General features: G+C 43.6%; 1 protein-coding gene across 1 annotated transcript in view; it reads right to left on the reverse strand.

Moving 5' to 3' along the window:
- Positions 1–207: 207 nt before the first annotated feature.
- The window catches only part of VCL1 (vacuoleless1 (VCL1)), a 53,833-nt gene continuing 28,552 nt past the window's right edge, over positions 208–25,488 (reverse strand). Inside the window, exons 2-15 of the mRNA XM_086521632.1 lie at positions 10,419–10,709; positions 4,238–4,377; positions 3,377–3,482; positions 3,187–3,279; positions 3,013–3,102; positions 2,826–2,939; positions 2,591–2,695; positions 2,176–2,249; positions 2,012–2,066; positions 1,595–1,794; positions 1,379–1,508; positions 983–1,085; positions 799–896; positions 208–622 (exon numbers count right to left, since the gene is read on the reverse strand). Of these exons, the coding sequence (XP_086377758.1) occupies positions 461–622; positions 799–896; positions 983–1,085; positions 1,379–1,508; positions 1,595–1,794; positions 2,012–2,066; positions 2,176–2,249; positions 2,591–2,695; positions 2,826–2,939; positions 3,013–3,102; positions 3,187–3,279; positions 3,377–3,482; positions 4,238–4,377; positions 10,419–10,709 (1,761 nt within the window). The 3' untranslated portion in view covers positions 208–460. The remainder of the gene's footprint in view (positions 623–798; positions 897–982; positions 1,086–1,378; positions 1,509–1,594; positions 1,795–2,011; positions 2,067–2,175; positions 2,250–2,590; positions 2,696–2,825; positions 2,940–3,012; positions 3,103–3,186; positions 3,280–3,376; positions 3,483–4,237; positions 4,378–10,418; positions 10,710–25,488) is intronic.

A 25,488-nucleotide genomic window follows, 5' to 3' on the forward strand; every position in this document is an offset into this window, starting at 1 on the left:
CATTATTCACTTAAAAATGTTTTTAGAGAAGTCATAAGCAAAATAAGTTGAAGCACTTTACTTGACTAAAACTTGAAACAAGTACTCAACTTTGAACTAACAAGAATAAGACATCTCAAAGACTTAATCCTAGAAATCAGACTCCACACAACAACTTCTAAAGGAACAAATTCAAGAATGCTATTGCAGACTCCACACAACAACTTCTAAAGGAACAAATTCAAGAATCCTCAATAGCATGAGAAAGTTCCCATTGTACAATAAAACCAATGCACTTTCTTATTATAGAAGTCATCTTTCTTCTACTGCATTCTAAAAATATGATACAAGAAGAATGGAAGATTCTACAATGGGGCTCTTTAATGGTTATTTTCCCACTTACTCTACAAAAATGAAAACCCCAATTCTATGTACAGCTTAAACCCTTGAAATGCAAACCAATCCTACTCAGCAAAATCTTTTAGTATCCTCCTTGGAATGAAAGACGGTCTCGAATGTTCTCGAAAAGGTTCCCAGCTGATGTACTCTGTCCGAAAAACCTTAGCCTTCCTAAAAGCTCGCCATTATCTTTTTGGGCCTCAACCTCTGAAGCTTCATTCAGAAGACCAATGCGTCTGTATGCCTGTGAACAAACTCTAGTTTAGAGTGATAAGATGTTCACGTGCGAGCACCAAAAAGACATGCCCGTACCCACATGCACACACATGCACACGCACACGCACAGGTGCACATGCAGCTCAATTTGAGACACGTGCACCTCTGTGCGGCTCACACACACAGGTGCACGTGTAAACTTACATCAGCCTTTTCTTGCAGATTTGTAAGCTTCAGAATATACTTCATTGCTTCATTATTGTTGCCTCCCTCAATGCAAGCATCCACAAAGGGCTTAAAACCTGATGAAAAACCATCAAGACCCTTCAGTCTTAGCCCATACAAGATCCTTACACATACCCATCTTCAGAAAATCTCAGTTCCATACCAACTGGTGGCTTTTTTTCAGAGGCAAACTTCTCAAGTGCTGGCCAGTTATAAGTGGCAGATAAGGCCTTTATCTTGAGCAGGTAAAACCTCTCTATGGGTACCTACCACACAACTGCAAGTTAATTGATCCGTGAAGAGAATCAAAACGGCTATATTTGAAGGTAATTTACTAAAGCCTTCATTAGTTAACAAAGTTAATCAATTCCTTATGGGCTCATTTTTGTTCCACTTTGCCCCTAATGCATTACGATTAGATGATGAACATAGGTACATTCATAATCAAATCATTAACTGTAGAGCCTTGATTAATCACATACGGACCATGGAGGCTTACACACTTCACATTACGTTTGAATGGCAGGTGGACCTATTGTTTAAAACAAATCTAAATCACCTTAAAAATACTTCTCAGCTTCTCAGCATCTGCGTATAAGCCCATCGACAGGCACGTGCAGATTGTGTCACTCACACTAGAATCTACAAAGATGGCTTTACCCGTAGTTGTCTCAAGTCCATGCTGGAACCTGCAGAAAAGCATAATTAGATATATCTAAACAAGCCGTCTACGCATGGAGAAGAACTACCAGCTGACACCTGAACGACAACGTACTTGAGCAGTTTCACATGCTCCCCCACAGAATTTGCTTCGAGTTGATGATCCTTGGTGTCAGCATAACGCTTTTGGGCTTTCTCCAGTAAGCTCACACGCGGACCCAAAGGTACATGCTGTAAAACTCCAAGCTCCCGAGATTGCTTCTTTGCCCTCCGCACTAGCTCCCAAGATTCCCTCAGCATTGTCTCTGCTGCTGCCTGAAAGAGTGATGTACCTTGTATATAAGAATATAAACTCAAAGGGTTTTCTCATCAAGTGGAGATTCAAAAAATGCATCCCTATTTGCTCATAAGCTGTAAGACTGGATGCAGATCCCCAAGGCCACGAACACGAGCACGCACAGTTACTGTTTCTGAATGCACAATCACATGCACACGCAGCCCCAGGGGGGGGGGGGGGGGAATGGGATGGAACCTGGAGCTGTCCGGTGGAAATGTAAAACTGCCTTAATAATTCCAAATCGGTTTGCCTGTTCAAGCCATTCAAACCAATTTATGAGTCTTGTAGAGGCCTGCCTAAATCTTTCAATTTACATGAAAATTGTTGGCAATGCATCCTAAGATCCCTATCCAGTGTACCTTGTGAAGGAAACAAAAAGATCTCGAGCGAGCGGATTTGCAAGAATAATACGATGAAACTCATTCAAATCTTTCTGGACCATGGTAATGTTTGCAGGCATCCATTGCATTTGTCCATTCGCATTTGGAATTCGGAGTTTGCAAAAGAATGCATTAAGGGTGGGTGAGTTTGCATTTCTGACTGAACTTAAAACTTGTAAGTTGAAAGTTCAAGCAAGGAACTTCACATTGAAATATACGCAAAAATGTCAATACACCTAACTAGTGCATCAAAACAATAGAAAAGCTAAGTTTGTAGAAGCAGGCAAACTCTACATTTTCTGCAAATATTTGCATGCCTTGCAAGCGAGTTAGCAGGTCCATGGTAAAGAAGTAAGAGACATCAGGACCCTTCTGAGCGGTAATGTCACCATACCGTAGCAATCTGGAAGATGACGCTGTACACGAGATCAGTATCTCCACTTTGAACAGCTTTTGTTAAAGCCCGTTCCTCTTCCTTCATCTTGATCAAAAGAGGAATCTGCGGAATTTTTATTACACTACTTAGCAATATACAAGCTATTTGAATGCTGCTTGCACGCTAGAAAATGGTTGATGCGCCTAGATCAAAACCGATCTTGAAACAGTTTTTAAAGTTTTGACTGTGGCACCTGTTTTGAGGACTGAGGCTCATAATCCAAGATCATAGCAGCAAGTTTGTGCCTGCCCAACTCGTGTGCCTTTGCAGATACTGAAGCATAGGAGATAACCGAGCATGCCTTCAGCTAATTACCAGAAAAATCTGCTAAGATTAAAGTATCCCAAAACACTAACAGAAAGTACATAAACAACAATCACCTTGGCAACCAGCGAATCCAGCAAAGAAGCATCAGGTACAGTCAGGGATGACTCAATCTTCTTGGAGGCCCAATCCGTAAGCACCACTTCCTGAATAATGTCGGCAACATCAAGTCTAGCCATCCATCACTAAACTATATACAATGATTTTGATGCATCACAGGAATTACAAACCGGGCTTAGATCGAGATAATGACACATCCGGTAAGCAAGCAAGTGCCGATCAGCACGAAGCAATCTGACGATTAATTTTGGTACAGTAAGTTTCTGCCAAATTTGTTACATTGTATTTACTGAGGCAACCAAACTGAAATGCTGAATTCAAGTAAACCCTGCATGCATCGCAAAGGTGATGAAAGCTCACCTCTAGCTGTTTTACGCTCAGGGGGATGCCAATCTCAAAGTTTCGAACTGCATTAAGAACTCGGAGTGTTCTACACATTTTACTGAATCGATCTCGAGGAAAACCTCTATAACAGATTACAGAAGTTAGGAAGCTCGAAGACTCTTCAGAATTCTAGTCTAAGAAAATCCAAGAGAATAATGACAAGAAAAGAGACACTAGAAAACACAAATCCCCAACTAGAACAAAAACAAACAGCAAACACAGTTGGACGAGAAAAATTTTGGAAATATGAACGAAGTTACATGCTCATCTACATACTGAAAATACTTCAAAATTAATTATTATACTTGAAATAGAGCAATTGCTGAAAGGCTACTATCAAGACACTGGAAACCTTTTGTCGCAACAACTGGGGAAGAATACTAGAGAAGCGCTCAACAATACCGCTAGCAGTGTTTAGTGTGTCCCAACAGCAGCAAAACTTAAAGCCTGAAATGTGATGATAATGTCGGACAGAAAAGTGACTTGAGTGTGATAATATGTAGAACAGAAACGTGATTTGTATGGATCAAATAAAGTCTAATAACATTTACTCTCTGAGAACTCCCAATTACAGCAGCTAGCTCTCACGAGTCATCCTTCCAATTCACTTAAAGCCCGGCCCTCTGGTGTGGTAAGCTAGTAACCAGTGTACTATCTAACTTGCAAAACCTACATTCTTCTCCATGCTCCTTTTAAAAAGCACAATAGAAAACTCAATCCTAAATGGTGAAGTTGATCGAAAGTCTAAACATTGATGCAGCAGGTCAAATCAAGAAAACTTCCGTCACTTATCCCACAACCACAAACTCTGGAAACAAACAATGATGCCCTACAAACCTGCAAAAAGCAAGTCCATATGCTGCAGCACGCAGAAGAGTGCGTTGCTGACCAACGTCAAACTCATGACCAGCTGCACCAATACAAGAATCAACTGCTTCTGTGAGTGTTGGACGAATCAACCTCAAATTCTCATCTGCCTGCAAATAACCGTGATGGTCACAATTAGAGTCATGAAGTCATAAAATTCACCATACAACACTTTTCAGTAGTATGCATGAGTGAAGAATTGACAACTTGAAAACTGTTTGTCACAAGACGGGCACCACATGCCAAGAGAAAAGAATAGATTGAACAGACTTTTAGCACTTCAATAACAACTGAACTAAGAGAGAGAGAGAGAGAGAGAGAGAGAGAGAGAGAGAGAGAGAGCACGCGACACAGAGTGGCGCAATTCCACCCCAGAGAGTATTGGCCCCAAACCTTGGCACCCCTTTCGGTATTTCTTTATATTTCAACAACTGAGTACAAGCCGGTACTCCATCCTCTACACCTTCGTCCAGACACATGCCATAGAATGAGCCCATGGCCTCATATTTAAAGGCCCTAGGCCCAAAGGCAGTTTACATGACAAGCGCTCAAAAGCATATGGTACAAAAACATCTGGCCCAAAAAGCAGTCAGCATGATTTACGAAAATCTGTACAACTGCCACGTCAACACAACTACCGCAATCTGCGGAAATCCGTACAGTCTGCCACGTCAGCAATGCAAAATCCGAAAATCCGTACAATTCTACCACGTCAGCACAGCCAACGCAAAATCTGGAAATTCATACAATTCTGCCACATCATCAGCTCCACGTATGTGTGTGTAGAACTTGCTTTATTTTATTCTCTTGTGTCACTTGGGCCCCATCGGAAGGGGTCCCATAAGTTGGTAGAAACTTCTTCTTCGTCTGCTTATTCTTAGGGTTTAGGCCCCTCAACCGGGATTTGCATAGTGGCTCTGTTCTTCAGTGGCTTGACACGTCAGCAGTTTGTGACATTGTTATTCAAGCCATCCGACAGGTTTGCTGACTTTACAACTCTACAACAAGAACAACAGATCTTGGTGATGTTTTGAGCAGAAACATTTGATCATGACTCAAAAAACAAATACACAACCCTTACGGCACAATGAATATCCGGTAGGATTCATCATAGAGGTGCATATTGGTCCCTCTAAGAATATACCATCACAAACTCTATGAAGCTTATTGCCAGGTTGTTTCAAACTTCAAGTTGGCACTCATGACCCATATAATCCTACCTCAACGTCTCCACTTCATAATGCTACCCAATATGCTTGCATTTTGGACCTATGAGAGAGAGAGAGAGAGAGAGAGAGAGAGAGAGAGAGAGAGAGAGAGAGAGAGAGAGAGAGAAATGAAATGAAATGAAATGTTATATTAACGTCTTCAAAAGGCCATAATGACCTATGAGACCCGAAAGTTACAAAGTGGTGGATCTGATACAAAGTCAGAGTAACAAAATAATCTAACAACATTACCAAACAAAGATATCTACTATGGGGGCCTAAGCTGGTCGATGTGAGCCAAGCATAAAACTAAGCGGGAAAATTTGGGTGGCTTGTTGGGATGGCTGAATCACGAGAGAGAGAGAGAGAGAGAGAGAGAGAGAGAGAGAGAGAGAGAGATCAAATGAAATGTTATATTAGACGTCTTCAAAAGGCCAAAATGACCTATGAGACCAAATTGATACAATCTTGGTGGATCTAATACAATGTCTGGGTACAAAAATAAAATGAAGTAAAGTGAAAAACTAAAATCTTAACTGTTAGATGTTGTCACAAAAATACAGAAGCATAAACTGACTTTTAATTGTACTCCAAATACTCAAGAGAATTAGAGAGAGAGAGAGAGAGAGAGAGACTTCATTGGGGACCAGAAGATGGGGCTGGTCCCCCCCCCCATAAAGAGATTATCTTTATTACTAAGGGAGAATCTTTACAAGCACAGGAACGTAGCAATAGTCCTCTATTCTTTCTTTTCTGCTTCTGACTGAAAGAATGCGAAAGCTATTCTCTGAAGGATTTTCCCTCTGCTATGAGATTTTGAGAAGCTCTCGGAAACGAGAATCTATCTTCCACAAAACTCAACGGAAGCTCTCAAAAAAGAGAGTCTACCTTCCGCTAACTATGTCCCTTTATGCATAATCATTCTTGCAACAAAAACAAGGGAGAAACATGCAAAAATGCACGCACACATGCTTGCTGTAATTTTCTTCACATAACTTGAAAATAGTACCTGAGCACCTTCCAAAACCGAAATAGAGACCTTTTTCGCGATGGAATCGCACCAAACTTTGTGTACGTGTAGTGTAGGTAGAGAAGAACTAGATTCTATGTGTACTTTGCTAAAATTCATCCTAAAAGAGATGATTAAGAGCTGAAAACAGAAAATTTACAGACACCACACTCTACGAAGAGAGTGCCTGCTACAACTTCTCGCGATGAAACTTCACGAAAAGCTAGCTATGGCTATGAGAACCCTTATTCTAGACAATGGGAGCACGAGGCTGCCACATATGTCGCAAGGGGCTGCTCTCAAGCTTCCATGGAGGGCTCCAATGCGTAGAGCATACTCACAATAGGGGGGTTAGGAGCATTGCCAACATTGAGAAATGGGGGAGGGGGTGCTCTTATCAAGCCAACAAGAAGAGGGGGCGCTAGGAAGAGAGAGAGGATGAGAGTGAGAGTGAGAGAGCTAGTTTTGCATTGGTAAGTGTGCCACTTGGTACACTTACTTAATAACTTAAAAACCCTTCAACTTTCACTTTTAAAAGTTCACAAACTATCAATGAAATGTGCAAATTGAACCACAATTGCATACATAGATGCAACCAATGAAAATGTTAGCTGCTCCCCAACGCAATGCCGTACCGACACTGCTCTCGCACTACCTGTTCGCACTTGTCAGGCCATTTGGTCCAACACAAATCATTTAAAATAATTTAATTGGCTTATCCTAAGGCTGTAAAAATAATTCAGGCCTTAGGGTTACTTTTGTTCTAAGGACCCCATCTCATTCCTGTGCTCTAGCCCAAACTTGGGCGCACCTGAGGCCCCAGAATTGCTAGATCTATTTTGATGTGCACACAACTAATTAGATAATTCTTTTCTCGTAAATAAATTAATTATTTATAAAGTCTAACATGGTTACATCCCTCTTGGTTCTAAACAATTGACCTCAATTGTAGAGCGTCGACATAATTGTGCAAGATGTCTGGGTGGTCCTTGAGATCGAACTCAATCGTCCACTTTGCATCTAAAAGGGGTGTAATTCTTGAACTTGACTAAATACTTTCGATGTAGGCGCTGAGACTTTAGTTGTCTCTCAGAGTGGTGTATTATCTCTTTAGGTTGAAGGATTTTCTCAGTCTCTTCGCATTGTGCCTAAAATGACAAGTACTTATTCACATGGAGGAATTAACCTGGAAGATTTGCTACCTGGGAATCTATTCGAGCTTTGAAGACTCGGTTTTTCCCATTCATCGGGAGGAAGCAAGTTTTGTACACCTCCTAGGAGGCCTCAAGTCAATCAAGATGGATGTCTCGTATCCGATCGAACATCACTACGAACACAGCCAGAGGGGCTGGTAGCTTATAAAAGGAGGTCATACCACCACAAGCAAGACTCCATGACACTTGGATAACACAAGGTCACATCAAGAGGGTGAGGGCAAGTTATATCAAACGCTCTGAAACAGGTTTTAGGGTTAGGGTTCCTATGTCTAGACCGGATATGCAACTGATCACTAGGTATTTCCGGTCAATTACACCCTCTCGCCCCCTAGAAAGATGGTCCATGCCAATCTTTGAGCCATAGCAAGAATCTACTGTTTTTTCCATCTCACAACTCCTTGCAAAATTTCTCTCTAAAACAGAGCTGATTTTCCCTCTCTAGAATTGAAAACTGCTTTTGTTTTCTCTTTCTTGTTTTTCGTCCTTGAAAAACACTTGCATCTGCTTTTCCTCGACAAGCACTTTCTTTTTGCTTTTCTATCAGAAGCACCAACTTTTTGCTTTTCGTCAAAAATCACTTGATTTTTGCTTTTTCCCAAAAAAGCATGTGCTTCTTGCTTTCCCTTGAAAAGCACTTACTGTTGTGCTTTTGTTTTTAGAGTTTGTTTTTCTGCTAAAACATGTATGTGTGTTTAAGGAGGCCTAATAGAGCAATGTGAAAGGGAGTATCACCCACCCAGCTGGTCTACAAGGTCCTTAATTGTCCCTTCCAACGCAACGATGCTCCAATGCATCAGCAATATGAATGTTCAATTCAGCCTGTGCATTGGCATGATCATAAACTTACCATGAACCTGTAAAGTCAAGCACTAAGCATTCCCAGATACAATAAATCCTCTACCCACACAATGACATGAAGCCAGGAGTCTGCAGTAGACATACATAACTCTCCCCGAGCAATTCTTGAACTACCAAATCTATTGACCAAAAAGTCTCAAAGCAGGCACACAACAACTCACGGCCGCATTATGGCTATTGAACATGTGGTCTTCCTAATCATTGTGATGTTAACACCCTCCAGCAATCGAGCTCTATGGTTGCCACCTCAGTCTTGCATTAAAATGCACGAACTAAAGTCCATTGAGCTCCTCCAGATTCTATGAGATGATCGTCATGAAGTCAATACCAACAGATAGAGGTGGTTGCAGAAGCTAGATGCACAATCTTTGAGGTGGCCTTGGATGGAGAGTAATTCTTGTCCACTAGATTTTTATCAGTGCGAGAGAGAGAGAGAGAGAGAGAGAGAGAGAGGTTGCTTTTGGGCCTAGAGGAGGTTGCTGCCCTTCTTGTACAAAGTTGTGCGCAAAAGTCTCTGTTGTGTAAAGAGCACCAGGTTTGTATCGCTCTACATAAGCACTAAGAATTAATAAAGTAGTACACAAAAAGGCGATGATTTGGGCCGGAGCGTCCCTAAAAGTGGCACCCTTGCCACTGTTGTCTTGACATAAAAAGTTCTATTTTTCTGATTCTCTCTTTTCAAGTTGCTTGCTTGTATATTAGTGAGATTTTCTCTTTTCGCCTTTGAGCTTAAGATAGAAAGGAGTTCTAGTGCTCTATAAGGCGCAATCAAGTGAGAATCTCGCAAAGATTTTTTTAACTCCCAACCCTTACCAAAATGATGTGAGAGAAAATAACTCAGGTTTGGGATGTCTTCTCCACAAGATAAGTATACTTTTGCAGACAGGCAAAATGCCTCCAAAGTAAAAGCTTTAGGAATAGAACTTTGAAAACAACCATTCTATGTCACTATTAATGACATGAAATGGGTATGAAGCGCGTAACAAACTGCCATTCTTAGCACGTCCTTCCCTTAAAACGTACATTCTTTGTCATTATCAAGAAGTGTAAACGCAGCAAGCAGAGACAGAACTGAAGGAAGATAACCTACATTTGCATACAAAAACATGAGCCAATATTTGTCTATTTGGCAAGCCACACACCTTCCAGAAACCGCAACCAGTGTCCTTCTAACTCAACACCAATCATCACTTCAAATAAACACGAGAGAAATGCTCGATCTACTGCTAAAAACATCTCTAGACTACTGCTTACACAATAGGTCAAAGTCACACAAGCTAGCTTTTCTTCAAGAAAGACATCGTCGAGCCTGAGAGCAACGTGTACAAAAGATTATGGATCCTGGAAAGTACAAATTTAAAAGGCTCCAGCCATGAATAATATCACAACATTCACAACTCTACAATCACAAATGCAACCTGCTACAAGAACCTAACAGAATCTCCAGCAAAAAGGTTAAAAACGTATCTCTCAAAACATAATAAGCCCAATTTTCATTCTTGGTATGATGACGTTCCACTGGTTAAACTTGTCAGGCAACCTAAACAACTACAAATTTACTACTACCTAAGTGAAGTGAAGTCGTTTCTACCGATCTAAGAGAGATAAAAAACTAGGTCAGCATTGGAGCAGACTCAAAAGAGGAAATAACTCACTATCCACAAAAACAACTTATAATTTACACAAACCATCCTCTTGACGTTTTCAAACAAAACCAGCCATATTCACACTTTGTCTTAATCCATCACAAGGCCTGAGAAAAGATATCCAAGTAAAAAAAGACTCAAAGGATGCTTGGCTTAACGTTAGTCAACAAATATGAAATAAGTGCACAGAACAGAAAAAAATTAAGCTCTTACTTTTGCACTGCGCCTATCAAAATGATCAAGTGCATCGTACAACATTGCTGCCGGTGACGTGCTTCCAATTTTGAACACAGAAACTGTGGACTCTGGCACAAGTTGAAGAAACTCTGTATATGAGTTTGATACAATACGGACCCCATCGCATTCAGGAACAAGACAAAGGGATTCATCATAATCGTATTGTATAGAACGATTCTTTGGGCCCACCATTAGCAATCGATCCTCCCAATAGAGTAAGACACTATCACTGCCGCACCATGTAAGTTGGTCTGGAGGAAGTGCACTCTGCATGAACCAAATAGAAAAACAAATTCAATAAGTTTTAAGCAATTTATAAGAAGTAAGAAGCAGTTTATGGGTTAAGCAAATCTTTTAAGGATGCCCCAACATAAATAAGCCCAAGTTTACAAACTTACAAATCAACACTACCAGATGGTATATACATGCTGAACCCACATGCATCATGGCACCGACAAATTGAGCCCTCCTTCTCAAGGTTTGAAAAACAAGAAAATTATGTCTTCACTCTTTAATAATTAACCAATATTGTGGGATGACCTTCATGACACAAAAGATACCCATGGTTGAAACTTTGATGATGTTAAAATACATTGGTCAAAAACTCCATGGTAAAAGTCAAAATACTTTATTACAAGTAGCATGCACATTTGATAGTTGCCAACTTTGAAATCTATTTCTTTTAATCTCAATAATGTGTAAACTCCCCCACCAAACAATTCGACCCCATGAGCATCCAAATCCCGCACACAAGGGAAAAACAGCATACCAAGCAGCAACAGGCAAGCGCATGCGCCCACACCAAAAGATTTTAAGGATGGTGGGACGACAATAAAAATTTTCAAACTTTCTGAACTGAAGGATAGGAAGAAAGCCTTGCAATTCCTCCAACAATTTGACAACATCTATGCTTTGGGGAACTACACAGAAGAATGCAAGATTTCTGGAGTTGCGGGATTTCTCAAAAAGATAATGCTATGCAGTGGTGGAGCTCAATCGCTCAATCGCTCAATTGCTCCAAGGACTTGGCAAGCCTTCAAGACTTCTTTTGCACGAATTTATATGACCTCCCTGTTCGAAGCCCAAATTTTGTCAGAATGGAGAAACTTGAAAATGCTTTCCACAGAAACAATGGAAGACTGCAACCAAAGGTTCCTCGATGTCTACCTTCCGGTGTCTTTCTTCAAGCTGATTCCCTTGGAGGACCAATACGAGCGATATACAATTGGACTGCCATCACCATTATAGGAATACTTTCTTTCTAAACAAGTATCAACAATGCAAGAACTTATGGACCATGCTACGGTCAGATACAAGCTTATGAAAGTTAAGTTAAAGTTTTCCACATAAGGGCCCCCGCCAACAGATCAGCCTCAGCGTTCTTCATGGGTTTGTTCCCCGAGCCAGTTCCTTTACTCTTCTCTTGAGTATTGATGTTATGTTGTGTATTGGATATCGAGTGCACAGTTCAGTTGTGGGTATGTTCTCTTCAGCACAAGTGGAAAGAACAGTTTTGATGAAGATTTTAAAGAAGCAAGTTACAACAATGGGAGTATACGTGTTCTTCCAAGTCTATATGCAGTTTGGCATATTGTATTGGACTATACCTACAGGTTTGATCTTGGCAGATGCAGAGGACTCTTGGACATCTCGTTTGATCTGAGGGTAATTGCTTGAGTAGCTAGGTTCTTTTTGAACCCCGACGGCTTCTTTGGTAAACATGATCCTCAAGTGACAATCTTTTGTCACATGCACGTGGCTCTCTGTGCCACAAGGATAAGCTTCATCAACATCCAGAGCCAGTTTTCCCCTTCTTCCTAGATAGGAGTGTCTAGAATCCTACGAGAATTAGTACCGGTAATTCTGTGAGCCTGTTCACAGGACCTGCATGTTCGGACGAGTACATTAAATGAGGATCATTTTTACGATTTATTTGTTGGGTCCAGTGGACGGTTTGCCCTACCTAAGCCTTGGGAGGTCTATGACTTGTAAATTTCACATATAAAGGGAGCAAGAAGCTAGCGTTTGAAGTCAAAAGAGCCTAGTGCTAACCATCAGAAAAGAGCAGTTCCCAGTGTTTTTGCAGAACCTTGCATTTTCTAGGAGATTGCAGATTGCCTAGAGATTTGCCATCCTCAGCCTTGTGATCTCCATGTTTCAGCCCTAGTGCTACTTCCACAACAGCAAATCGGCCAGCGTTTTCATTTTCAGCCCATTCCGTCGCCGGAATGTGTCAAGACTGCAAGCGCTAGCCTATCCCAGATGCGGTCCAATCCTTCGGCAGCCCATTGAGCCTCCCCTCAGCCATTCCCTCGCTATCATCAAGTGCTCCACTGCTGACCAACATCGGCCTCATCGAGATCTGCGTTTTCAGCCCTGCTTTATGGGAGAGATCTGTCGTGTTTTACGCTTCAGATCTGTGATTTTGCAGCTAGAGCTTTCGGCGTTTCATTTCTCCCACATTGGGAGCGCAAATCAGCCCCAGATCTTCCCCTTGGTGACCATCCACAATCCCACATCAAGAAGGATCCAAAGGTGCATCAAATCAGCCCCAGAGGTGCTTCATCTTGAGGAGTTACCGCGGCGACATTCACCATTCGAGTCAATAGAGACTGCACTTGGGGTATTGCATATGTGTACATTCCATTTACGCAATCAAAAGCAAATACCGCATCCGCAATGGTGTGGGGGGCCCTTGAGAGGTTTGATTGGGACCCCATCGGGTGTCATTCTCCTTCTCTCTCTTTCTCTCTCCCTCTACACATCTCTACTGCATTCTCTCAATCCCTCTTTTCAGGGAAAGGTAAAAGGACCCATTGTTGCTAAATTGGCTCTATCTGACAGAAAAATAATTCTATATGAATTATTGGAATTTTAAGTGAGAGGGTTTTTCTCATTGGAGACATCCGAGTACATATATTTCTCGTGCGTCATTTAGAGTAATGACGAGAGCACTGTGAACGGGAATATCAGTAAGGCAACCAGGAACGGGTGGTACTTATGTGTCACATCGGAATCCGATGTGACAGGGAGCATCGGGAAGAAGTATTCGACCATCCAGGAACGGACATCTCTGATGCGTCATAGGATGGGTGACATAGAGCATCGCGAAGGAGATTGTACCGTAAGTTCGGTAGGAAAAGACTAGGTGAGGGTATTCCTAATGCGTCACAAGGTGGGTGACGGGGGCATCGGGAAGGGAATACTCCGTAGTTCGAAGAAAATTCCGAATGTGTTAGAATTGTGCACAAGGATGAGCAAATACTTTAATGAAGATGGGTTTAGAGAAACTTTGAGGAAAAAACCGATGCTTTTTGAAAAGCAGGTTGCTTTCCAGGAAAGGAGATGCTTTCCCGCGAGGAAGTCTATGTCTGCATTGCATTTGTGCATGTGGTTGCATTCACGGATGCCTGAGAAGTGTTGTGTGAGCATTGTCTTCATCTTATGAGGTTTTACTGAGTTTTTAATCAGGTTCATACCTTTTTTTTTTTTTTTAAGAGGCCGGCCGTCCACTTAATAAGTGGGCAGCAACTGTATACATAAAATAGCAGTAAAGCTGGCACCCCCTTTGGCCAAAAAAACAGCCAACAATCTCTCTCCTTTCTCTCTCTACAATTAGTGCAATCTCTCTCTCCTTTCTGTATGCTTTTCTAGCACCACCCCTTGCCTGCTATTATTGAAGGAAACCATTCAGCTATTCCTGCTGTCCCAGCAGCTTATAAAAGCCATACCAGCATCCCCTCTCAGGGGGGTGTGCAAGCGCTAGGGAGTAGAGCTCTACCACAAAGAAGACAGAAAAAAAGGCCAGCGCTAGCTACAAGAAGGTACAGCAGCAGATTTTCAGCCACGAAGTTGTGCCACCGGTGACCCTCATGGCTGCCCCAAGTGCACATAGAAGCCATCGCTAGAAGAAGGAAGCTGCTGCTGCTGCAGATTTCAGCCATGAAGTCGACGCCGCCAGAGAGTCCCATGGCTACCCCGAGTGTACCAGATGACGCCAAGCCGCGAATTCCATCGTGAAGAAGTGCCTAAGGAGCGAGTTTCCATCGCGACAAGCTGCTGTTTTTCTCTGTTTTCAGCCCATAGACGACGAGGACGGGGCTTATTTATGAGAAGGAACCTGAGAACACACCTCTTTTGTGTGTAGGATTGGAACAGACGTTTTTCTGTGCAGAGATCTCTTTCCGGAAATTGTTTTTGCGAGAACCAAGTTGCGTTTCGAGTGTCGAGACTTCAAAGGTAACGTTTTTCATGTCATGATCACTGAGTGTTAGTTTGCATGTGTACTTCCTCTACACGAGGGAGTAGGAGCAGAGGAAGGCATGAGCCTCTGGAGGAGAAAAGCACTCAAAGGAACTAGAGCCAGATCAGCCCAAGGGTTTCGTACCCGAGTTTTGGGAAGTGGTTGGACACTCCAAGTCAAGAATCAATCGCGACAACACCAAATAACCACTTCAAAACAATTCACAGATCAAAATAGATTTGCACTGGCCCGGTGGAGTTCCGTACCTAGAGATATTGGCCCCAAAGACTGGCGCCCTTTTCGGTATTTCTTTATGTATTAAATCAAAGTCAAAGTACAAAGAGCCCCAAAGTCAAAGCCCCTTTCGGTTTCACTCTCAGACTCTGCGTCTAGATGCTCTGAGAAGTGAGCCCTAATCCGCGTATTTAAATGTTACAAGGGATGCCCAAAAGCAGAGCCCCAAAAGCTTGAAATCAAAAGCACTCTCTCTCTCTCTCTCTCTCTCAATGAGAGCAAGTAAAATAAAGCATAACAACTCTTTCTCTCTCTCCAATTTCCTTGCATAGCCAAAAAGCAATCAAAAATTGCGTCGCTAGTGCTTTTCCCCTCCTCCGTGATTCACTCCGCAAATCTCGGAACTGATGCCACGTGGCACTGGCGCCAGATTAGGGTTTCCAGCCAACAGTTAGGGTTTCCAGAAATTAGGGTTTTCTGAAAATTAGGGTTTCTGGCAAAAATTAGGGTTTCTACTATCGGTACCCCCCTCTTGAAAGCATTGTAATCGACCACGATTACGCCTGCAAAACCGACAAAAGCCATAAACCGTCTTAGCAGACACTGACTGTTAGTACCTACGTACTAGGAACACACATCTAGCACATGTACCAATCGACAGTCACATCACATGACATCACAGGACATCACATGACATTCAACATTCATTCGGATCTTAGACCATGATTTATCGGCAATGTAGCTAGCAATCACATCTAGGTCCAATCGGGACCCCATCGATGTCCGATTGACTAACCCCTATTGCAACCATGTCTATTCGAGATCAATAAGACCAAAATGCTGCAGTCATTTCGGCTATCAGTTCTTGCACTCAAAAGAAGTCAAGAACAAATCAGTATCATTATCAGGAATTCCATTTCATTAAAGTCATACAACAGAATACTGTCAGCTTTCAGTATCCCTAAAGCTCAAAGAGACATCAGTGACTCTAGTATCTAAATCAAGGCATCTTTTGACAAAGGAGCGGAGAGACTCCCCTCTTGTGCATCCCGCTGCACCAGATCTGCAGCCATGCTTAATTCTGGGTTCCGTTTGGAATAGACTATACTAAACCATAAGCATCGAGGTAAAGTTTCACAATCTGAGGAGTATCTGCTAGGTCCTCCTCCTCCATCCACACCGCATCCAATGCAGGATAGTTCTTGAACTTAACCAAGAACCGCCTTCGGACTTTACCTTTAGTGTTCATATCTTTATGTGCCAAAATCTGTTCAGGAACAAGGATCTCCTCGTTTTCTTCGACTTCGGGTTGCTCATTAGGCTCCCCATCATCAGGTACATCACCCTTGAAAGGTTTCAAGAGACTCACATGGAATGCATTGTGAATCCTCCAAGTATCTGGCAGTTTCAATCGGAAGGAGACATCATTTGTCTTTTCAGTGATTTGGAAAGGTCTATAGTACCGCATACTAAGCTTTGGAAAAAGCCTCTCCTTCCCTTTTTCTTTCGTAGGCGTGCCTTCTCAAAACGTAAGGGCACCCAATCATCCTCCTTCAATTTGAAGTCGCGACGAAGGCAGTCCGCTGCCTTTTTCTATCGTTCTTGAGACTTCTGCAAAGTCTCGCGAACCTTGGCAAAAGCCGTATCCAAATCTCGCGTATATTCATCCGCTTCAAAGATCTTATCTTTCGTGCTTAGGAAGGGTGGAACCTTCGCAGCACCTTCAACAATCTCAAATGGCGCCTTCGCCGTCGAAGAGTGAATCGTGTTATTGTAGGCAAATTCCACCAAAGGTAAGTACTTTTCCTATTGAGTCTTCTTATCAGAGATATAAAACTTCAATAAATCTAGAACCACTGAATTTGCAATCTTAGATTGCCCATCAGTTTGCGGGTGGAACAATGACGAGAACTGCGACCGCGTGCCAATGTTCTCCCAGATTGCCTTACAAAACAAACTCGTGAATCTGGGGTCTCTGTCGGAGACAATCATCTCAGGCATGCCATGTAATCTGAAGATCTGGGCCACAAACAGTCTCGCTAAGTGATCCGGCTTGACTGTTTTCTTCACTGGAATGAAATGAGCCTGTTTGCTAAATCTGTCAATAACAGTCCAAATACCATCGTGACCACTCTGTGTTCTCGGGAGATCAAAAATGAAATCCATCGCAATACTTTCCCAGGGGCACGTGGGTATGGGTAAAGGCTGTAACAATCCCTGTGCTTTATGCCTGTCAAACTTGACCTTCTAGCATACTAAGCAACTGCGCACAAACTCTTCCACATCCTTTTTGAGTCTCGGCCAAAAGAAGTATCTCTCTACCCCCTTCATGGTGGTAGCAATGCCGCGGTGACCCGTAAAAGGTGGACAGTGGCATTCAGTCATAACCTTTTCCCTCAACAGCTGTGTAACGCACAACATAGTCTTTCTCATCAAGTAGCCTTCCCGAAGGGAGTATCCAGCTACTGTCTCCCCATCCCGTATCCGTGTGAAAATATTTGCAAAATCTGTATCTATGGCATATTGATCGACCATATCCTCGAAGCTCCTATGATGTATTGCGGAAATAGCGAGAACCAACGGTTTCCGAGACAAAGCATCTACCATCACATTCTTCTGTCCATGCACGTGGACAATCTAGAAGTGGAACTGTCACAAGATGTTCGCCCACCGCATCTGCTTTTCCGAAAACTGCTTTTGTGACAAGAAGTAGCGCAAACTCTGATGGTCTGTAAAGACAGTAAAATCCGCTCCGAGTAGGTAATCCGCCACTGAGTAAGAGCATGGATAACCGCCAAAAGCTCTTTCTCATAGATCTATGCTGTCATCTCCGGCCTAGAGAACAAACGGCTCTTGTAAGCTATGACATGGCCTTCTTGCATCAAGACCGCACCCAGACTACGACCACAAGCATCACAATATACTTCAAATGACTTCTGCAAGTCCAGCAAAGTCAAAATAGGTCCCGTAGTCACTCTTTCAATGTCTGAAAGGTAGTCACCTCTGTGGGTCCCCACGAGAAAGGTACTCCTTTCTATGTCAAGATATGCAAAGGGGAAGCAACCTCTGCAAACTTTCGTATGAACTGCCTGTAGTACGAACACTCCTGTCCATCAACCGGTTAAATGTCGCAGGAGCATTGGTTAAGCCAAAAGGCATCAACCGGTTAAATGTCGCAGGAGCATTGGTTAAGCCAAAAGGCATCACCAAAAACTCAAATAACCCAAAAGTCGTCCAAAAAGCTGTCTTGTAGACGTCCCCCGGCGCTATCCTGATCTGATGATATCCACTCTTCAAGTCAATCCTGCTAAAGCACGAGGATCCCTGTAATCTGTCGAGTATATCATCGATCCTAGGAATCGAAAATCTGTTCTTGATGGTGATTTTGTTGAAAGCTCTATAATCGATGCACATTCTCTAAGATCCGTCTTTCTTCAAAACCAACAACACTCAAACCAACAACACTAGGCAGGACAAGACTCTTTTCCAAGAGGTCTTTCACGTGGTTCATAATCTCTTCATTCTGTGCTCGGTTCACATGGGAGGGTGGCCGGTTCGGTGGTGTACTTCCAGGTATCAGATCAATGGTATGTTCTTCAGGACGAGCAGGTGGTAACTCACCTGGCAGGCCTTCTGAGAAGCAATCGGCGTGAGAGTGTAGAAAATCTTGGCATTCTTTATCAAGTTGAGACATATTTGTCCTATCATCATCACTCAACTCTTTCATAAAGATCGAGTAAACAAACAGACTGGATTTCATTAATTTTGAAATGGCCGAAGCCGATACAATAGGGACAGACTCGCCCTTCAGTTTAATATCAAGTACAATTGTTCTGCCCTTTTCTGTAGTCAAAGTCGGTTTTCTCGCCCGATAATCGACCACGGCGTTGTTCTTGTGGTACCAGGGAATCCCTAAGAGAACATCACAACCCTCCAAAGGCATTATGAAGAAGTCCTCATGCCCCAAATACCCCTGACAATGCAACCGAAGTTTGCCAATGACAGGTGTAATGGCTACGTCCATGCCGGATGCCGCTAGAACTGCCTCTGCAAGTGGTCCCATCCGATCGGGAGTAATCTCGAGCCGCGCCGCCAATTCGGATAAAATGAAGTTGGCCTTGGCTCCTCCATCAAAGAAAATCAGGGCCTCTTGATCTTTCATTTTGCCCCAAGCTCGGCAAAGTTCTGTACTCTCATCCATGGTGTCGGGATTGGTATCCACACAATCTGGAACTAGTCCTGTTTTCATCTTGCCTTTTCGTCCACGTTCCTCAGCTGCTCTCGAACTCTCAGGCCTGTCGTCGTCCTTATCATTATGTTCTTTCTGTGCCTTTTTAGGGCACTTTGCGGAGATGTGTCCATGTTCCCCGTATCCAAAGCACTTCCCTTCCTTGATGAATCGAGCTCGCTCCTGAGGAGTAAGCTTGGGTCATGCATCCTTTTTCTCTAGATTGCTCTTTTTCTTTCTACTTTCATTCCCAGAAGTCTGTTCGGCTCGTTGTGTCATGGCCTCATCTGTGGGGTAGGTCAGACTGCCAGAGTGAATGGCAAAGCCCCGCTTCGCATGACTCATCAACTCCTGAATAGAAGCTGACTTCTGCTCCAAGCACTGATCTCGGATCTCTGTAGGTAGACCCAAGGTGAACCGCTCAATCTGTTCTCTGCACGAGATCTTCTTGAATGAAGAGGCGGGTAGAAAAGAGCTCCAGAATCTTTCACAATAAGCATTGTTTGTATCTTTCTTGGTCATCCGAAGATGGTTCCAAGTAGCTCGTATATCTCGTTCATATTCTTGCGTCAACCAAGAAGAAATAAAAATCTTCTTAAATTTCAGCCATTTAACTGGCGCAATCTTGTTTAAAAGAAGCGTGGACCACCAAGTACGAGCATTCCCGTTAAGGTAAGAGGCAGCTCTCCGAATCTTGGAGTGCTCTGAATAGCGTCCTCCCGCGAAAGCGATGTGAAACTGCTGTATAAAAGACAAAGCCTTCGAAGCATCTGAGTATCCCGAAAAAATCAAACTTGATCGAGTGGCCACCTTCCTTAAACTCTCGGACTCTCTTGCTTTTATCTTCGAGAAAGTCATACTGGTTGGCTTTGTAAAAATTCTTCTTGTTCGCATAAAAATTTCCGTCATCAGAATTTGAGTTGTCTGTAGACGAGTCCTCAGTAGAACTGTCAGTCTTTGGGCGAGATTTAGCTTTCTTTGCCTTTTTCTTGCCCTTTCCGAAGCTTTGTTTCTTGCTTCGCTTTTTACCTTTTCCTGTCTTCTTCGCTCGAGTCTGAAGAGCTAGAAGAAGAAGAAGAAGAACTAGGTAAGCCTTCAAACTTGACAGGCTTCTTCAGTTTCTTTGCCTTGTCGAATGACGACCAACGACCCAAATATCCCGGGAAGTCAGTGTCTTTCTTCTACTTTTTGCCGTGCTATTTGTCTTTCTTTTGCACGTCAAAAAGCTGAGCAATCCGTGCATCAACCACGTTCTCCAGTTCCTTCTCCGTATATTTCTTGGAGGCAGAAGGTTTCTTGAGAGCGGGTTTTGGGAGTGGTGTTGTGGTTCTCTGCCACTCCGTCTGTACCTCTTCCAAAGAGGTCTGGTTCATATATTTTGCCATCTTCGGGTCCCTGGCAAAATTGAGCATCATCTTTGTTGCATCATCAATCAATTGACGACGCTCCATCTCTCGCTGCTCCGCCTGAGTAGGCCTAGGCGGGCCATTCTCCGTGCCGGAATCTTCGTTGTGATCCCTGCCCGCATCTCCAGATGCGAAGGGAGTCAACTGATCATTGCCTGAAGCATAGGTGCCGCACAAAAAAAAAAATTGGGGATCGGATTTTCCGTAGAAGAGAAATCGGCCGTGCTCTGATACCACTATAACAGACTTGGACACTCCAAGTCAAGAATCAATCGCGACAGCACCAAATAACCACTTCAAAACAATTCACAGATCACAATAGATTTGCACTGGCCCAGAGGAGTTCCGTGCCTAGAGATATTAGCCCCAAAGACTGGCGCCCCTTTCGGTATTTCTTTATGTATTAAATCAAAGTCAAAGTACAAAGAGCGGTTAGGGTTTCACTCTCAGACTCTGCGTCTAGATGCTCTGAGAAGTGAGCCCTAATCCGCGTATTTAAATGTTACAAGGGATGCCCAAAATCAGAGCCCCAAAAGCTTGAAATCAAAAGCACTCTCTCTCTCTCTCTCTCTCTCTCTCTCTCTCTCTCTCAATGAGAGCAAGTAAAATAAAGCATAACTCTTTTTCTCTCTCCAATTTCCTTGCATAGCCAAAAAGCAATCAAAAATTGCGTCGCTAGTGCTTTTCCCCTCCTCCGTGATTCACACCGCAAATCCCGGAACTGCTGCCACATGGCATTGGCGCCAGATTAGGGTTTCCAGCCAACAGTTAGGGTTTCCAGAAATTAGGATTTTCTGAAAATTAGGGTTTCTGGCAGAAATTAGGGTTTGCAAGAAATTAGGGTTTTTGGCAAAAATTAGGGTTTCTACTGTCGGTAGCCATGTCATCACTATGTGACAAGTGGATCCACGGATCCGAGAGAGGTAGACTCTCGAGTTGTGATCCAGAAGATGAGATTCCCAAGGAAGGACTTCGTGTCGAGAAAAGCAGAGTTATTCTACAGGCAGAGGACTCTGGGAACACAATCGGAAAAGAGTTGCAGGGATACCATGCATTGAGTCTGGAAAGTAAGATCCATAGGCGAGAACCTTGGTTCTCGAGGATTTGGAATAAGGAACAGAAGTTCCTTGGAATAGGGTTCTGTCCCTAGGATAGGAAGCTAAGGCTTCCAGGAACCATCAAGTCTTATTCTAGAACAAATGTGGTAATACATTTGGTTCAAGTGCTTGTATAGACTTCTCCTCAATAATAAAGATACTATTACGAGGGGGGACCAGCCCATCTTCTGGTCCCCACTACTATGTCAATCTTCTCATCTCTATCTCTCGCTCTCTCTATTTCTCTCTATATCCTTTGGCTTCAGTATTAAGTGATAAATACTATTTATCCAAGTATATTTTATATTGTTATGCGCTCCTGTTTGTGATAGAGGTATCAGAGCATGGTCTCCTCTCTCTCTCTCTCTAGAAAAGAGGACTCCTTTGGGAAGATACGGGAAGAAGCTGTAACAAACTGCTGACGTGTCAAAGCCTAAAGAATGGAGCCAACTTACAGATGTGGCCAAGGAGCCTAAACCCTAAGAAGAACAAGTAACAGAAGAAGTGTCACAAAGTGATGACGTGGTTGCCCAAGAGCAGAAAACCCTAACCCTAATTTCTGTCAGAAAACATAAATGCTGAAACCGTAAAACCTGCAAACCCTAACCCTAAAATTGCAACAACGTGGCTGATTTTTGAAAATTGCGCTGGCATGATGACGTGGCAGGCTGTACGGATTTCCGTGATTTACGCTGGCAGCTTTTGGCATTGCTTTTTGGACAAGAAGCTTTTGAGTTTGAAAGCTTTTCATGTAAACTGCTTTTTGGACCAGAAGCTTTTGAGTTTGAAAGCTTTTCATGTAAACTGCTTTTTAGGCCAAGGGCCTTTAAATATGAGGCTAGGGCTCATTCTCTGGCATGCTTCCTGGAGAAGGTACAGAGTCTGGAGTACTGGCTTGTACTTTGATGATGCAATATAAAGAAATACCGAAAGGGGCGCCAAGGTTTGGAGCCAATACTCTCTGGGGTGGAATTCTGCCACTCCGTGTCGCGTGTCGTCTCTCTCTCTTTCAATTCAGTTGTTATTGAAGTGTTAAAAGTCTGTTCAGTCTGTTCTTTTCTACTGGCACGTGATGCCCGGCCTTGTGACAGAAGCCATGACAAGTGTCACAAACTGCTGATGTGTCAAAGCCCTGAAGAATGGAGCCAACTTACAGATGTTGGCCGAGGGGCCTAAACCCTAAGAAGAACAAGTAACAGAAGAAGTCCTACCAACTTATGGGGACCTCGTCCGATGGGGGCCCAGTGACATATAGGAATTAAAATAAAGCAGGACCCATGCAAAAGCTGATGACGTGGCAGCTGTATGGACGCTCCGGATTTTCCGCTGACATGATGACGTGGAACTGTACGGATTTCCATGTTTTACGCTGACTATTGACGTGGCAGTTGTACGAAATTCTGTGATTTACGCTGGCAGCTTTTTGGCATTGCTTTTGGACCAGAAGCTTTTGCGTTTTGAAAGCTTTTCACTGTAACTGCTTTTCAGGCCAAGGGCCTTTAAATATGAGGTTAGGGCTCATTCTCTAGCATGCTTCCTGGAGAAGGTGCAAAGTCTGGAGTACCGGCTTGTGCTGAGTTGATGCAATATAAAGAAACACCGAAAGGGGCGCCAAGGTTTGGGGCCAATACTCTCTGGGGTGGAATTCCGCCACTCCGTGTCGCGTGTCGTCTCTCTCTTTCAGTTTAGTTGTTATTGAAGTGCTAAAAGTCTATTCAATCTGTTCTTTTCTATTGACACGTGGTGCCCGTCTTGTGACAACAAGCCAAGAGAGATGTAAGCAGGCGGAACCCTAAGATCTGCAAGAAAAAGCTCGTAGAGTTGGAAAAATTTTCTTTTTGCATGAAGTCGACAAGATTTGGGATTCTCTGAGAAGGCGACAAGAGCATGATGCTCAAGAACCTAGAGAATCCGAGAAGCAGAATGCTCAAGATCCTTCAGAACCCAAAAAAATATCCATGAACATCAATCCAGAACCATAGCCAAGAAATCCCGTCATTTCGGGAAGGATATAAAGAAGGTCTTTAGACCTCAGAACACTCTAGTCAAGTTTGATACTTTTGACGGAAGGGAAGGTGTCCCGAAAGCTACTGCTTTCATTCAACATTTTGAAGTTGCCTTTGCAAATCGCAATTTCTCAGAAGCATCGAAGATGAGGCATGTGACCAAATACCTCAAGGATATTGCAAGTACTTAGTGGTATACCAAAGCTCTGCAAGGAACTTACAACAAGACTTGGATTCAATTCAAGGCTGAATTTTCAGACAATTTTTTTTTCCTCTACACCTTGAGGATGGTATCAAAGAAGATTTGGAATTGATTTTCCCAAAAGGAGCATGAGCGAGTCACGGATTACGTGAATAGGTATTGGTTCACTCTTTCAAAGGTGGCTCCACTCTTGAACCCTCTCTGAGGAAGAAAAGATGAAGAAATTCAACGAAGGACTTTTGCCCGAATTTCGTAGACGCATCGACAAGATACTTTGCAGCAAATGGTGAAGTCAACAATACAAGCTGAAAGTGACTCCTTCCAGGGGTCCTCCCCTGGAAGCAGTCCTCTGACAACAAACTTCTCAAGAAGGGCTCTGCTCTGCTGTGTAGGGTCTATGATCCCCAACCCCCCCGAGAACAAGGTAGAGTGATGAACTGCCAAGCCACTTTGGCCCAGGCTATCTGAGTATCAAGCCTTGACCAAAGGAAATTCCTTATCAGCCTCTCTATCTGGCTGATGCAGGATCTCGAAAAGATCCAACAATATCTCATGTACCATGAGTGTCAGCAAACAAATGCACCACAATGTGTCTGCAACCCGCTGCGTCCGGAGACATCAAGCTGAACTTGGCAAGAGGCCAAAGTGTCTGTACAAGATCTGTCACCCCTAAGTCCCCTGTGTGTTGTGAGAACTCAGTAACCTGAATCTGGAGCCAGTCAAGAATTGTGCAGGGTCCACTCTGTGGGATCCCTACCGCACAGCGGGAAGGAGAAACCCACCGCTGTGTCCAAAGCCTCAATGCCTCTAGCTGCAAGAAAGAGGACGTCGACTCAAAAGCAAGCCTCCTCCAAGTCAGGAGGAGAGTCACCCAGGAACCGTGTGAAGCTGTAGTCGAAGAAGTCCCAGCATCTACGAATGTCAAACCTAGTCAAACCTCTAGGGACTGCTGCAAAAGGAGAAGTCTTCACCAAAAAAGGCGGCCCCACATGGGGCTATCCTCTCGAGCCACACGACTCGTAGCGAAAGCACTACCAAGAGATCGCCTCGCGGCAGACGTGTGTCCAGCCCCCTACGTATGAGGAGGAGTGGAGGAGGGGTCAGGAGATGTGACTGTGGGCCCCACCAGGGAGAGAGGAGGGACGGGAGGCGGGGGTGGAGGTGGAGGTGGGAGAGGGGGAGGAGGCGGGACGGCAACGTCTGAGGCTGGAGGAGGTGGAGATGGAGGAACAAAAGTGGACGGGGCCTCCTCAGGCGGGTCCTGCTGAAGGGGGTCAAAACGGTTTCAAGTCGGAACCTAGTGCTACTGAGCTGCAGAAGGTCGGCCACCAAGGTAAGCAGTGGGGCGAGCCCTCCCCTTTCGGCGGCGGCCAGGCACCTGCTGCCAACCGTAAGCTGTCTGATTGTGTTGGTCTCAGTCGTGGTACCAACCTGTGCGTCCTGTGTATCTGGCTGTTGAGCATGCTCAGCCTTGGGAGGCTACACATGCGTTGTGGGTCGAGGTCTCCTGTGAGGACATGCCTTTGCCAAATGGCTCATCTGTCTACAAATGAAACACTGATTCGAGAGACCCGAATACTCCACACTCTGTTTGATCCAACCCCCACTCACCCGAGGTAGCAGTACCACC

The sequence above is a fragment of the Adiantum capillus-veneris genome, chromosome 1 (assembly GCF_014529385.1).
Source record: "Adiantum capillus-veneris isolate H3 chromosome 1, ASM1452938v2, whole genome shotgun sequence".
Taxonomy (NCBI): domain Eukaryota; kingdom Viridiplantae; phylum Streptophyta; class Polypodiopsida; order Polypodiales; family Pteridaceae; genus Adiantum; species Adiantum capillus-veneris.